Source organism: Podarcis filfolensis (genome assembly GCF_964270895.1).
Source record: "Podarcis filfolensis genome assembly, chromosome: 2".
In the NCBI taxonomy this organism is placed as follows: Eukaryota; Metazoa; Chordata; class Lepidosauria; order Squamata; family Lacertidae; genus Podarcis; species Podarcis filfolensis.
Window position 1 is genome coordinate 15,644,121 of NC_139605.1, and position 15,185 is coordinate 15,659,305.

At 47.0% G+C, this 15,185-nt stretch overlaps 1 protein-coding gene across 3 annotated transcripts in view; it reads left to right on the plus strand.

Moving 5' to 3' along the window:
• LOC310757220 (C-type lectin domain family 2 member D-like) overlaps positions 1-14,871 on the plus strand; it is a 97,880-nt gene extending 83,009 nt beyond the window's left edge. For all 3 annotated transcript variants that reach the window (XM_083602492.1, XM_083602494.1, XM_083602493.1), the window contains exons 2-6: positions 4,148-4,315; positions 6,859-6,966; positions 11,527-11,696; positions 13,001-13,098; positions 14,675-14,871. In XM_083602492.1, the coding sequence (XP_083458618.1) occupies positions 4,148-4,315; positions 6,859-6,966; positions 11,527-11,696; positions 13,001-13,098; positions 14,675-14,786 (656 nt within the window). In that variant the 3' untranslated portion in view covers positions 14,787-14,871. The remainder of the gene's footprint in view (positions 1-4,147; positions 4,316-6,858; positions 6,967-11,526; positions 11,697-13,000; positions 13,099-14,674) is intronic.
• Positions 14,872-15,185: the final 314 nt, after the last annotated feature.

Consider the following 15,185-nt stretch of genomic DNA (forward strand, 5'->3'; position numbering starts at 1 on the left):
AAAGAAAAAAAGTTTCGTGCATTTGATGCCAATTGGTTTATGCTCATTTCTTTTATTAACTCTCACCCAGAGGAACCTAAACCCTCTGTAAGGCATACATATTTGGTGCTTAACTGAACATGCTGCTATAATCTTCTGCCTTAAACACATCGTCATTGTATTTTCTTTGTATCTGGTGATCAATACCCATTGTTTGTGTTGTTTCGTGTTATTCTGAATGAAAACTATATTGTTTTTAGAATTGCATAATATTATTTAAGAGATTGCCTGTTGTCTTTGTCCATGGAGTTTTCTTGGCAAGGATACTGGAGTGGCTTGCCGGTTCCTCCTCCAGGAAAGCTAGAGAGTTCCAGAAAGACATATACTTCTGCTTCATTGACTATGCAAAAGCCTTTGACTGTGTCGACCACAGCAAACTATGGCAAGTTCTTAAAGAAATGGGAGTGCCTGATCACCTCATCTGTCTCCTGAGAAATCTCTATGTGGGACAAGAAGCTACAGTTAGAACTGGATATGGAACAACTGATTGGTTCAAAATTGGGAAAGGCGTACGACAAGGCTGTATTTTGTCTCCCTGCTTATTTAATTTATACGCAGAATACATCATGCGAAAGGCTGGGCTGGATGAATCCCAAGCTGGAATTAAGATTGCCGGAAGAAATATCAACAACCTCAGATATGCAGATGACACAACCTTGATGGCAGAAAGTGAGGAGGAATTAAAGAACCTTTTAATGAGGGTGAAAGAGGAGAGTGCAAAATATGGTCTGAAGCTCAACATCAAAAAAACGAAGATCATGGCCACTGGTCCCATCACCTCCTGGCAAATAGAAGGGGAAGAAATGGAGGCAGTGAGAGATTTTACTTTCTTGGGCTCCATGATCAGTGCAGATGGTGACAGCAGCCACGAAATTAAAAGACGCCTGCTTCTTGGGAGAAGGGCAATGACAGGCCTAGACAGCATCTTGAGAAGTAGAGACGTCACCTTGCCAACAAAGGTCCGTATAGTTAAAGCCATGGTTTTCCCAGTAGTGATGTATGGAAGTGAGAGCTGGACCATAAAGAAGGCTGATCGCCGAAGAATTGATGCTTTTGAATTCTGGTGCTGGAGGAGACTCTTGAGAGTCCCATGGACTGCAAGAAGATCAAACGCATCCATTCTTAATGAAATCAGCCCTGAGTGCTCACTGGAAGGACAGATCGTGAAGCTGAGGCTCCAGTACTTTGGCCACCTCATGAGAAGAGAAGACTCCCTGGAGAAGACACTGATGCTGGGAAAGATGGAGGGCACAAGGAGAAGGGGGCGACAGAGGATGAGATGGTTGGATAGTGTTTTCGAGGTTACCAGCATGAGTTTGACTAAACTGCGGGAGGTAGTGGAGGACAGAGGTGCCTGGCGTGCTCTGGTCCATGGGGTCACGAAGAGTCGGACACGACTAAACGACTAAACAACAACAACAACAACAATTTAAGAGATTTGCACTTTCTGCTGAAACTTGCAATTTCTCACAATAGGGTAATGAGCAGCCTTTCTTGTAATGAAAGTTAGCGGTGGTTAAAAGGTGGGGAATTCCAAACTCCACTTACCTGCTCAATTCCTTGGGTGACCTTGGGCCAGTCACTGTCTCTCACTTTCAGCCCCGCCAACCTCAGAGTCGGTTGCCAAAGTTCAGTAGGCAGGAAAGTTGCACTGAACTCCATGGAATAACTTGGGGTAGGAAAGCAATATATGAACATCTGGACAATTTGTGAGGTTCTGTTGCTGTGAAGGTTTTATTATTGGTTTTTTATTGCTCATTGCAGTTTTGAAAGGGGAGGGGAGCTACCCTTAACCAAGACTTAGGAGCAACAGGGGCAACCTCACAAGTGATGGCCATCTGTCATGGAAGCTTTTTAGCTGAGATTCCTGCATTGCAGGGGGTTGGACTAGATGACCCTTGGGTCCCTTCCAACTCTAAGATTCTTCGATTCTGCTCTTGGTTAACTGAGGAGGCCAGTTAACCATGCGAGCTTTCTATGCCTCAGCTGTTTGTGACAAGCAGATCTTCAACAGGTTCAGCTTCCTCACCTGTTGATTGGCTGTCTTCCTAACCCAAGGAAATGATGGACCAGTTGTAAAAAGAAGACAAGCCTATTATTCTGCCTGCTTTAAATAGGCTGCTAGGTGCACCATCACCAAAAGGCGCTGCTGCCCATTCCTTCTTGCAAATGGTTAATCATGATGTCTCTGTGTTATTTGAAAGTACAGTGGTACCTCGGGTTACAGACGCTTCAGGTTACAGACTCTGCTAACCCCGAAATAGTACCTTGGGTTAAGAACTTTGCTTCAGGATGAGAACAGAAATCGCTCTGCAGTGGCACGGCGCCAGCAGGAGGCCCCATTAGCTAAAGTGGTGTCTCAGGTTGTTTCAGGTCAAGAACGGGCCTCCGGAACGAATTAAGTTCTTATCCTGGGGTACCACTGTACAGTCGTACCTCTAGATATGAACGGGATCCGTTGCGGAGCCCCGTTTGCATCTAGAAGCAAACGTAACTAGTGACGGCACGTCTGTGCACACGCGCGTCACTTTTCGCCGCTTCTGCGCATGCACGTGATGTCATTTTGAGCATCTGCGCATGCACAAGCAGCGAAACCCAGAAGTAACACGCTCCGTTACTTCCGGGTTGCCGCAGAGCGCAACTCAAACGCGCTCAACTCGAAGCGTATTCAACTCGAGGTATGACTGTACTTGTCACTGAGGTAGCTTGAAGGTTTGCAGCACAGCAAGATGTCTTATTCTGAGACAGACTGTTGGCCCAATTAGCTTTGTATCATCTACACTGGCTCTCAAATTTGTCATCGCACGCCCCCTGTGAGAGTGTTTGGCTGAGAATGACTGACTGGCCAGAGGGAACAATGTGAGTTCGTTGCTGAGTGGGGACTTGAGTCTGACACTCTGAACACACCAATATCTGATGGGCTCTGCTGGCTTGTCCCCCCAGCCTGGCCTCACCACTGCCCTGCTTTGCCCCAACACCACCTGGGTAGGCTGGGTCATAGGCCAACACTCTGACCACTATGCAACAATCCGGTTTTACAAAGTATACCAGGAAGATCTGGAGTGTTTTGTATTGACTATCTTTTGGCTGACCAATTTCCTGAGATTACTGCAAAGGTAGCTTGTTTTTGTGCAGCAGCAGTTGCTTGTCGGTGTAGGACCCTGTCTTAGTTTTAAAATTACCGTCCTTTTTTTTTACCATTTAAATATTATTATTCTATATTTCTCATTTTAAAAAGAAAATATTTTACATTGTTTTTAACTCTACATTTAATAGCATGCTTAAGATATTATATTGTGTTTTATGTGCTCTGGTTTTTTCCTATCTTCTCTACTGGTTATTGACTGAAATAGATAGATGGTAGATGATAAATAGATAGATAGATGATAGATGATAGATAGATAGATAGATAGATAGATAGATAGATAGATGATAGATAGATGATAGATAGATAGATAGATAGATAGATAGATAGATATAGATAGGTAGATAGATTAGATAGATAGATAGATAGATAGATAGATGATAGATATACATTTATAAAGAAACATTTTTTCAATTCTTTAATTTTGCAAGATTAAAACGGTTAACCAATTACAGTAATGATGAAAGACAGAAAGCAAAACCCACACTGACCCATCTCAAATCACTGCTGGTAACATGTCAATGGTGGATTTGCTGAATAAATACTCTGTGTTTCTGAACTGCTAGAATAGCAGCCTCTCAAGTAGCAGGGCATTGGCCCACTCGGCAGGCCAGTATCTGCCCATAAGAGCCTAAGAAGATGAGCCCCGCTGGACCAGATCAGTGACCCATGTGGTCTAGCATCCTCTTCTCCCAGCGAGCGGCCAGATGTTTGTGGGAAGCCCACATGCAAGATGGGAATGCAACACCCCCAGTCCCCACTGGTGCTCCCCAGCAACTCATCTTCCTCAGCAGTGAGCTGCCAGTTGGCCATCAATGAGGTTAAGGTGAAATCAAAATCATGGGATACCTGATATTGGATCCAATATCTGGAAAGTGTGTGTGTGTGTGTGTGTGTGTGTGTTGGTGGCCTCAGTTCACAAGCCAGTTCCTTTCTGTTGGCTTCATTTTGTTTCTGTTTCAGGTGACCTAAGACCAGAAGCTTTGTGCGCAACCAAAATTGCCCCTGGAGTGCAATTTTTCTCAGAAATGTCTGTGTGTGAAAGAGATCACATGACAGTCCAAGACGATCACGACCAGGCGGAGTCTACCTTTGTCTCCAATGGACCCACTGCTGAAAGGCAAGGAGCAGGTAACTGTGGCCTCCCTATTTGCCACTAAGGCATTTGGAGCGGAGATGAGCAACTGGTGGCCTTCCAGATGTTGTCAGACCACAGCTCCCAACCAACCCCAGCCTATTGGCCATGCTGGCTGGGGATGCTGGCAGTCTAACAACATCTAAAGGGGCACAGATTCTCCATCCCTGATTTGGAGCAACCAGCAGCTGCCTGTGCGAAAAGATTCTGCTCTAGGAAATAACAGCTGGATTTAGGAGTACATTGGTACTTATTTTTCTGATATCAGTCCTAACCCTGGAGAGCTGCTGCCAGTAGACCATTCTCAGCTGGGTGGGCCAAGGGTTTGACTCAGTATAAGGCAGATTCCCAAGTTCTGCTGGCATTGGAGGCAGCTGGAGACTTGGGAGCGTAGCAATCTGCCTTCTACAAGCATTGGTCCATTACAGTGGTACCTCAGATTACATACGCTTCAGATTACAGACACTTCAGTTTACAGACTCTGCTAACCCAGAAATAGTACCTCGGGTTAAGAACTTTGCTTCAGGATGAGAACAGAAATCGGCGCGGCGGCAGCGGGAGGCCCCATTAGCTAAAGTGGTGCTTCAGGTTAAGAACAGTTTCAGGTTAAGAACGGACCTCCGGAACGAATTAAGTACTTAACCTGAGGTACCACTGTAGTTCAGTGTTGCTACACCTCAGATGCAAAGAAAGCCATTATAGCAGAAATTCTGGTCATACTCTTGCATGTAAGCCTTAGGCCAATTAAGCTCAAATAACACTCAGCTACAGTATTTGGGCCTGTAATAGAAGCCATCAAAACGCAACGCAGTCGTAAACCACACACTATTCATTGGATTAAGGTGGTGATAGAGCGGATTGAGTTGCCATCCGATCCCCCAGTGGCAAAAAATAACTGGCATCTTACAAACTTGCAAACTTTCCAACAAGTATAAACTTCCATTCTCCAGCTAATCACTAAACTTTTCCAGGTCAAGGAAGAGGGGTATCTTAAGCATATGCGGCGCTGGGGTGCAAAGATCTGCCTAGTGCCCCTAGATTGCCCAGAGTTGACAACCTTTTTTTAGTGGGGGACCCCAAAGTTGTTCACCTTTTTAAAGGAAATGGTTGTTTACCTTAAGAATGATTGTGGGACACAGGGACTCACAGCGCCAACCAATGGGGGTGCCAGCGCCCCACACACAGGGGCGTACGAAGGTGGGCGCAGGTTCCATGCTGGAGGGGGACGAAATGTTGGGCGGCACAGTCGCCACACTGTCCACCCGCTGCTCCCCCCCCCACTGCATGGTGGCTAACTGTTGATTTCTGAACTTTGAATTTTATTGTTATTCGTGTTTTTATACTGTATTTTATGCTGCTTTTACAATTAAGTGTTTTAAATTTGTTGTTAGCTGCCCTGAGCCCAGTTTTTGAACCGGGAAGGGTGGGGTATTAATAAAACTGTATTATTATTATTATTATTATTATTATTATTATTATTATTATTAAGATGGAAAAATTTAGTGAGTAGCTGGAGCATGGAGGTGGATGTCTCTACAGTAAAAATGTGTTTATACTTGTGGGAAAGCTTGCATTTTGCTCACCATAAGATGCCAGCTATTGCTCCTGGTAAGTTTCCCCTTATGTTTCCGACTTAAAATAATAATACAACACTCTTCATTAAAAGTAACAGGAAATGTTGTATTTGACTGCTTCCATGATGTTACATTCCACAATCAGCATCCTCTGCACCCTGCCCCCCCCCCCCGCCCCCGGGCATGTCAGCACATGTAAGCGAAAGAGACTGGGTGAGCATGGAGGGCTCCCTCAGTGCGCTCACGCACTGCCAGTGTAGAACATAAAGCAAAAATGATCCCCCCCCTTGTAAATGCACTTGATTTCTTTTTAAAGGGGCCAGCCCTAGCCAGCCTGCCAATTGGACTATGCTGTAAGCAGCAAAATGTCTTGGGCTGACACAGTGACCCTGACTCTGGTGGCTGTGTGTCCTACCTGGCAGAGTACAGTCCTCTGCTTCGTAATGGCTGCTGTTCATTTGGGAGGGTTGGGTTAAAGACAAGAGTGAAGACTAGAAAAGTCTGAAACTCTTGCCACTTCCCCACCCTTTGGGTATAAGCTAATGCAACATATCACCCCACCCACCTACCCAATCCCTTTCAGTGGAGCAGGCAAGGAGGGCTGATGTGTCTTCTTCTCCCCCCCCCCTTTTGTGGTTAGGACACAATGAGTATGCAGCTGTTTTACGCCGGCACAGCGGCGTAGCTAGCCGCTCGGGTGCCTGGCACGGGGGCATGTCCTGCAGCCAGGGGCGAAGCGAGCCACCCGTGGGGGCAGGGTGAGCCTCTCCGATGCTTGGAGCCTCTCCGCCGCCTCCCCCTTAGCTGTAGGGTGGCTGAGGGAGAGGCAGTAGGCAGACGCAAGTCCCACGCTGCCATTTCAGGCAGCACGGAACCTGCAGGCGCCTAAGCCACCACGTCACTCCTAAAAAGTTCCCTGAGCCCAATTTTTTTAAAAAACTCATTTTGTCACCCTCCCCCCCCAGTGACGACACCCGGGGTGGACCGCACCCGCCCTTCTCCGCAGACCATCTTCATCATCATCCTCATTGTCATTATTGTCATCCTCATCATTCTCCTTGGCACTGGAGCTGGTAAGTAGTCCAACTGTCCATGCTGCTGCCTTGATACATTTTTCCTTTGACCTTCCCCTCCCATTCCCTTAGCCAGGTATCTTCCGCTACTAGGTCTGAATTACAGATCTGACCCTTCCCCCTGGATTTCCGCCATTGCCACAGCCTTGCTGCCTGCCAGTCTCTGTGCTACAGCCAGCCTGCCACCAGCTTTCCATAGTGCAGCTATGAGATGGTACCCAGTATCAATACATGACTGAAGCTTCCTATTATTACAAGTTTTGGGTGGGTGGGTGGGTGGGAAGCAAGACCTCCTCAAACCCTTAGACTTGGTAAAAGTTAGAAAATCAAATTTAGTTGAAAACTGAACCCTGTGGACTCAGCAGGGATAGTGGAGATCAGCCATTACGGAACAAAAATGAGTCACTGAGACAAAGGGAGTGGCTCTGACCACAGAGCACAGAGAAGAAGGTTGCTGGGGCAAGCAGGCATGATGTCAGAGAAGAATTGTAGGAAAGATGGAGCAAGCAGACACAAAGGGGAAAGTCCTCTGCAAGGGCTGCTGGGAAGAAGGAGGAGGAGTTTCGACTTGATATTCCTCCTTTCACTCCCCTTAAGGAGTCTCAAAGTGGCTAACAATCTCCTTTCACAGAATGCCGCTGCAAGGCTCCTTAGGGGGTCCTTGCCATGGGATCACATTCATCCAGTGCTTTACCAACTGCACTGGCTCCCAGTGGAGTACAGGGTCAGGAGTAAGGTGCTGGTTTTGACCTTTAAAGTCCTGTGCGACCTAGGACCCACTTACCTACGGGACCGCCTCTCCTGGTATGCCCTGCGGAGGACGTTAAGGTCCGCAAATGACAACATTTTGGAGGTCCTGGGTCTCAAGGTGGTTAGATTGGTCTCAACTAGGGCCAGGGCCTTTTCAGTACTGGCCCTGACTTGGTGGAACACTCTTGTCACAAGAAACTAGGGCCCTGCGGGACTTGACATCTTTCCGCAGGGCCTGCAAGACAGAGCTGTTCCACCTGGCCTTTGGTTTGGACTCAGTCTGACCCTTATGTTTCCCTCCCCTTATGGTCTTGATTTATTGGCTACTTTTAAAATGAGGCTGCATTTTAAATTGCATTTTAACCTGTATTTTAAATTGTGGGGGGGTTTTGTTTTTTTCCTTTTCCCTTTTTCTTTTTTCCCTATTACGTTTTTACTGTGATTTTATTGGTGGTTGCCGCCCTGAGCCCTGCTCCCTTTCTCCCCCACAACAAACACTCTGTGAGGTGAGTGAGGCTGAGAGACTTCAGAGAAGTGTGACTAACCCAAGGTCACCCAGCAGCTGCATGTGGAGGAGCGGGGAAGCGAACCCAGTTCACCAGATTACGAGTCCAGCGCTCTTAACCACTACACCACGCTGGGTCTCACGCTGGAGGAGGAGAAAGGCAGAATCTTCTGGGCTGGTGGGCTGGCTGGTTGAAGGCAGTTTGGGAGAGATACCTTGGCCTCCAGAGCTGTGGGGGGCAAGCCTCTCTTGAGATAGCCATGCTGTAAGATCTGGACTCCCTCCATCCAAACTCAGCTGCAAAGATGTGAATAAAACATACTTCTTAAAGCCACTATGGCCTCTGCTGCACCTTCATTTCCCCAGACCCTGGAAGAAGGCCAAGACCCCTGGAATCTTGTGCACTACTGGGCAGAGATTGGGGTGGCCTCTAACAGTATTCCACAAGAGGCAGGAAATGGCTAAGGTCAGCACTGGGTGACTTTCCTTGTGGTAAGTGTTGCTTTGATAGACATGGCAGAAAAATGAATTATAACCTTGGGCTCATGTAGACCACTGTTTTATTTAAGGTGGATTATGTTCTCGACACAATAATAGTGCATCGGTAGTGGGCTTATTCTGCTTCATTCATTTGGCCATGCTACCCCAATGCTCCCACGTTGCCGCAGTAGAAGGAGGTGAGTGGGAGGCAGATTTGTCAGGGGCAGTAGAGGCAGAGAATCCATCCTCAGCCCACCTGCCGGCCACAAGCTGAGCTTTTGACTAGGAGCTCCTCACCTCCCACACCCAGAGCATCATCTCCCCTACACAACGAAACCCCCCTAAACAAATAATGGAAACCTCTGAATAGCATGCAAAATTGTGGTTGGGAAAAAATACCTAAAGCAGTGGTTAGAAAAAACAAAGCAGTGGTTGGGAGGGGGGGAGGAAATCCCCTAAAATACAGTTTGTAATCTGTCAAGGATTACAGATCTGCTCCAGGCAATCCTTCGTATTGTTACAAAAGTTGGGTGCCAACCCCACCCCCACTCTCCACTGAGCAGTAGCAAGGTCCAAGGGGGTTCCAGGCACTCACCCAGGGTCTCTGTTCTTCTGGAAAATTGAGACATGGCAGAGACTGTTGTTGTTTAGTCATTTAGTCGTGTCCGACTCTTCGTGACCCCATGGACCAGAGCACGCCAGGCACTTCTGTCTTCCACTGCCTCCCACAGTTTGGTCAAACTCATGCTTCGAGAACACTGTCCAACCATCTCGTCCTGTCATTTTTTCTCCTTGTGCCCTCAGTCTTACCCAACATCAGAGTTTTTTCCAGAGAGTATTCTCTACTCATGAGGTGGCCAAAGTATTGGAGACTCAGTTTCACGATCTGTCCTTCCAGTGAGCACTCAGGGCTGATTTCCTTCAGAATGGAGAGGTTTGATCTTCTTGCAGTCCATGGGACTCTCAAGAGTCTCCTCCGGCACCACAATTCAAAAGCATCGATTCTTCGGCAATCAGCCTTCTTACGGTCCAGCTGTCACTTACAACAGAGACTGTTGTAGCTTTAAGAAATATGGTTCATTCACCTACAGTATTTACACCTTCAGTCGCCATCTAGGGAGTTCAGATCTTACAGCATAGTCATTTCAAGAGGGGTTTGTCCCCCACAGCAGGGCAGCTCTGGAGTCTAAGGCATCTCTCTCATCTCTTCAACCACTCTGCCCAAGATGGATAATAATAATAATAATAATAATAATAATAATAATAATAATAATAATTTATTTATACCCTGCCCATCTGGTTGAGTTTCCCCAGCCACTCTGGGCAGCTCCCAATCAAGCGTTAAAAACAATATAGCATTAAATATTAAAAACTTCCCTAAACAGGGCTGCCTTCAGATGTCTTTTAAAGATAAAAAGGTACCCCTGCCTGTACGGGCCAGTCTTGACAGAATCTAGGGTTGTGCGCCCATCTCACTCAAGAGGCCGGGGGCCAGCGCTGTCGGGAGACACTTCCGGGTCACGTGGCCAGCGTGACATCGCTGCTCTGGCGAGCCAGAGCCGCACACGGAAACGCCGTTTACCTTCCCGCTAGTAAGCGGTCCCAATTTATCTACTTGCACCCGGAGGTGCTTTTGAACTGCTAGGTTGGCAGGCACTGGGACCGAGCAGCGGGAGCGCACCCCGCCGCGGGGATTCGAACCGCCGACCTTTCGATCGGCAAGCCCTAGGCGCTGAGGCTTTTACCCACAGCGCCACCCGCGTCCCTCTTTTAAAGATAAGATAGCTGCTTATTTCCTTCACATCTGAGGGGAGGGTGTTCCACAGGGCGGGTGCAACTACCGAGAAAGCCCTCTGCCTGGTTCCCTGTAACTTCGTTTCTCTCAAGGAGGGAACCGCCAGAAGGCCCTTAGCACTGGATCTCAGTGTCCGGGCTAAACGATAGGGGTCTTTCTTTCTCCTTCTCCTGTCACCTCGCACCCAGCTACCCTGACACCATCTGCCTCCCCAGGCCAAAGGACCACTTTTGTCGTGTTAACAGATTTCCTCTTTGCTAGGCCAGCCAGGCTGCTTTGCATAAGCCAGCCCAGGGATTCCTTGTCTGGGCACAATTCTGCAGTAGGTACCGTACTTTCTCCCATATCCCAATTAATCAATTGATTAATCATAATCTAGGGTTTAGGTGGGTCCCCCCCCCAAAAAATCTATAACGCCATGTTTATTCAGGAATAAGTCCCACCATGTTCAATACAGTGGTACCTCGGGTTACATACGCTTCAGGTTACATACGCTTCAGATTACAGACTCCGCTAACCCAGAAATAGTACCTCAGGTTAAGAACTTTACCTCAGGATGAGAACAGAAATCACACGGTGGCAGCACAGGAGGCCCCATTAGCTAAAGTGGTGCTTCAGGTTAAGACCAGTTTCAGGTTAAGAACGGACCTCCAGAACGAATTAAGTACGTAACCAGAGGTACCACTGTACAGGATTCAATTCAAGGGAACACATTTCTGTATGAAACACTGTCCTGTTGCAAATGTCATCCCCCCCCCCCCGCCCCGGGGCAAGGTGCCTGAGAGGGTTGGGTGACACAGCTGCAGGCATTCCTGGAGGAAGCTAACTGGGCGAGGCTGGGACATGAAGAGCACCCTCCATGACCCCCCCTGCTGCCCCCCTCAATGTGTTGGGGGGAGTCAGCCCCCTGAGCCTCAGGGTCCCTTTCAACTCTGTGATTCTAAGATTCTCTGATTCTGCCCATCGTATTCAAAAAGAGGAGGTTGGATAAGACAGCATCTAACTCTTTCTGTGTTTTTCTCCGGCCTAGGAAAAGCACCAGTCTGTTCTTGTAAGGAGCATGCATGTCCATCTGGTTGGAAAGCCTATGAGCAGAAATGCTACTACTTTTCAGATGTGGAAAAGAACTGGACCCTCAGCCAGAGCTTCTGTGCTTCACAGAAGGCCTCCTTGGCTGTGTTGGAAAGCGAGGACGAAATGGTGAGAAGTGCCAATATTTTGGCTGCTGAACATGAATGTCCTTTGCAATAGTGATAAAGCTGCTCAGCCATTAGGGGCTTTGGTGGACTTTATAAATGAAGTCTTTATCGGGCATAGGCAAACTCGGCCCTCCAGATGTTTTGGGACTACAACTCCCATGATCCCTAGCTAACAGGACCAGCGGTCAGGGATGATGGGAATTGTAGTCCCCAAAACATCTAGATGGCTGAGTTTGCCTATGCCTGGTCTTTATAATAATATAAAGCCTCTTAGAATTTTACCCGCAAAACACGAATGTATCATATAGATATTGGCAAAAGAGGTTTGCAATGCAATCCTAGCCATGCCTATGCATAAGTAAGTCCTATTGAATTGAATGGGGCTTTCTGCCAGGTAATAAAACTGCTACTATGTTTGAAAAGCTAAGCAGGGTCCGCTTTGGTTTCAAAGTGGATTGGGACCATGTGTTGAGGTTCCTGCATTTCGGACTAGAGGGCCCTTGGGCTCCCTTCCAGCTCTACGACTCTATGATTCATTACCCACATTATGTATGTCCTTGAAATACTGTTACAAGGTAAGTAAGGTTAAGATTGCACCCTAAGTTTTATTATTTCTTAAATGGAGATCCTCCAGTCCTAGGCCAAAGTAGGCTGCAGTAGATGGCAGGTCACAGCTGGTAACCTATCTAAGACGGTAGGGGTTCACTCATTTATTTGAATGCTTAATAATAATAATAATAATAATAATAATAATAATTTATTTATACCCCACTCATCTGGATGGGCTTCCCCAGCCACTCTGGGCGGCTTCCAACAAAATATTAAAATACTGTAATGCATCAAACATTAAAAGCTTCCCTAATTTGTTCACTTGGCACCTTCATTATACACCTTTAGCCGCCAGGCAAAAACGTTCCTTTTTAACCAGGCCTTTGGTTGATCTGATTGACATCCTATGCCCTTTTTAAAAAAGTGTTTTTTGGGGGGAGAGCTATTGGATTGTTGTTTATATTTTTATCATGCATTTTGTAGTTTTTTATCTTGATACCTGAGACCCCTGGGTATAGGGCAGTATAGAAAATCAATAAACAAACAAACAAACAAACAAATGAAGGGTGGTATATAAGTGTATGTTAATCTACATTTCAGGCAACAACAATGAAATAACCATGTGCAAAATAAAAACAGAAAATGTGTATAGAGTCCAAGATATAAATCTCATTGAAGTACTTGCATATGTTCAGCTGCTGCACGATTTGCCTGTGATTCTAGCAACTTAACATTCATTTATTCTGATCATTAAAGCGCTTTGTGATGGGTCTAAAAGGCAAGAATTCCTTTTGGATCGGTGTCAGCAAAGAGCCAGGACAGCGCTGGAAAAGGCTCCATGGAAACAGCTCGGCGTAAGTCCTCTCCTTTCTCTTCTGTCCTTCAGCGGTGAGACCACAAAACCAGATGCCTCCCCCTTGGGTAGTTGCACAGTTCATGACTGATGCCAGAAGAAGACTGGTAGCCTTAGTTCCCCCAGCGGTTTTACAAAACAAAACAAAAAAGCCCACAACCCAATAGTAATATTCAAGGGTATGATGCAAACTTTCGCTCAGATTTGCACCTGTAGCTGTGTCCTGTAAAGGTAAAGGGACCCCTGACCATTAGGTCCAGTCGTGACCGACTCTGGGGTTGCGGCGCTCATCTCGCTTTATTGGCGTACAGCTTCTGGGTCATGTGGCCAGCATGACTAAGCCGCTTCTGACGAAACAGAGCAGCGCATGGATATGCCGTTTACCTTCCCGCCAGAGTGGTACCTATTTATCTACTTGCACTTTGATGTACTTTCGAACTGCTAGGTTGGCAGGAGCTGGGACCGAGCAACGGGAGCTCACCCCCTTGCAGGGATTCGAACCGCTGACCTTCCGATCAGCAAGTCCTAGGCTCTGTGGTTTAACCCGCAGCGCCACCCGCATCCCAGCTGTGTCCTGTAGGCGCTCACAAAAAACAAGCTGGGGTTAAGTCAGCACCCATAAGCAGATCAGCTGAGCAAGAATCAGAATCCATTCTGTTATGCACCAGGCACAAATGTCTCTGTGCTATCTCTGTTCTTTGTGCGAACTTGGTCTATAAATAAGGGGGCTTTCAGCACCCTGGACAGGTCACTGGGAGCTGATTCTACATCCCACCTAGACTACCCCTCCTAGGCTCCCTCCAGTTAACGCAAAGGCTTAAAGCAGCAACCCTCTGGCCATGGCCTCTCCATCTAATCTTGCTTATGTTGTAGAGAAGGAACTGAGAGGATCAAACACTTGACTATAGTTCCTTTGGGGAATCCAGCTAAGGGGCTGCTGTTTCTGGTGGAACAAGTTTGCATTGTTTTGGACTCCAGTACTACCGATGTACATAACTGTTATGTGCAAGTGATGGTAAGCCATCTTAGCAGATCAATGTGTTGGCCAGGATCAGTTCCTGCATAACATTTTGCTTTGGTGTAATTACTTTCTGATGTAAAGCTATGAGAGTGTGACGGGGTGAGCTCCCGTTGCTCGGTCCCTGCTCCTGCCAACCTAGCAGTTCAAAAGCATGTCAAAGTGCAAGTAGATAAATAGGTACCACTCCGGCGGGAAGGTAAATGGTGTTCCATGCACTGCTTTGGCTCGCCAGAAGCGGCTTAGTCATACTGACCACATGACCGGGAAGCTGTACGCTGGCTCCCTCAGCCTATAGAGCAAGATGAGTGCCGCAACCCCAGAGTCGTCCGCGATTGGACCTAACAGTCAGGGGTACCTTTACCTTACATTTCTAGGAAAAATCAGTGGGCAATCTAGATGCTCAAGGATTCTCCCTGCCCATTTCTCTCCTCCCTGAAGGTTCACGGCTTACCAGTCTAGATGAAATCTCCCTGTTAGTAACTCTGTTCTCAGAAGTTTTCTATTTACTGCTGTCAGGGAAATACCAACTCTTGCATAACTCTTGCTTGTGTTGAAGGTTGGATGTCAGTGGAAACGGAGGAAACTGTCCCTATCTACTTGACGAACCCACACCCAACTTCTTAAGATGCAGCAATGAACACCACTTCATCTGCGCCAAAACTATGTAAGAGGCTGGAGCAGTGCCTGGTGTGAACCACACAGTGTGATATTTATATAAACTATTTACTGATTCATATTCTATAGCCTTTTAAATGTGTTTTCGTTTTTACATTCAGCCCTGTTCTTAAGGGTTCGGGGCCTTACGGAAAGAAAACAGCAGGCGTATCTCAAGCCATTCTGAGGTAATGAACTAATAGTGCCTGTAGTTGCAGCTGCGTCCTGACTCAACTTGCCCATTGAGCAAGTGCTGACCTTTCAACAGTCATATGCAGCAGGGGGTGAAACCTGCAGTTCCCAGAATTGCTATCCTGCACTTGCTAGTACAGTGGTGCCCCGCAAGACAAAATTAATTCGTTCCGCGAGTTTTTCCGTCTTGCGGTTTTTTCGTCTTGCGAAGCACGGTTTCC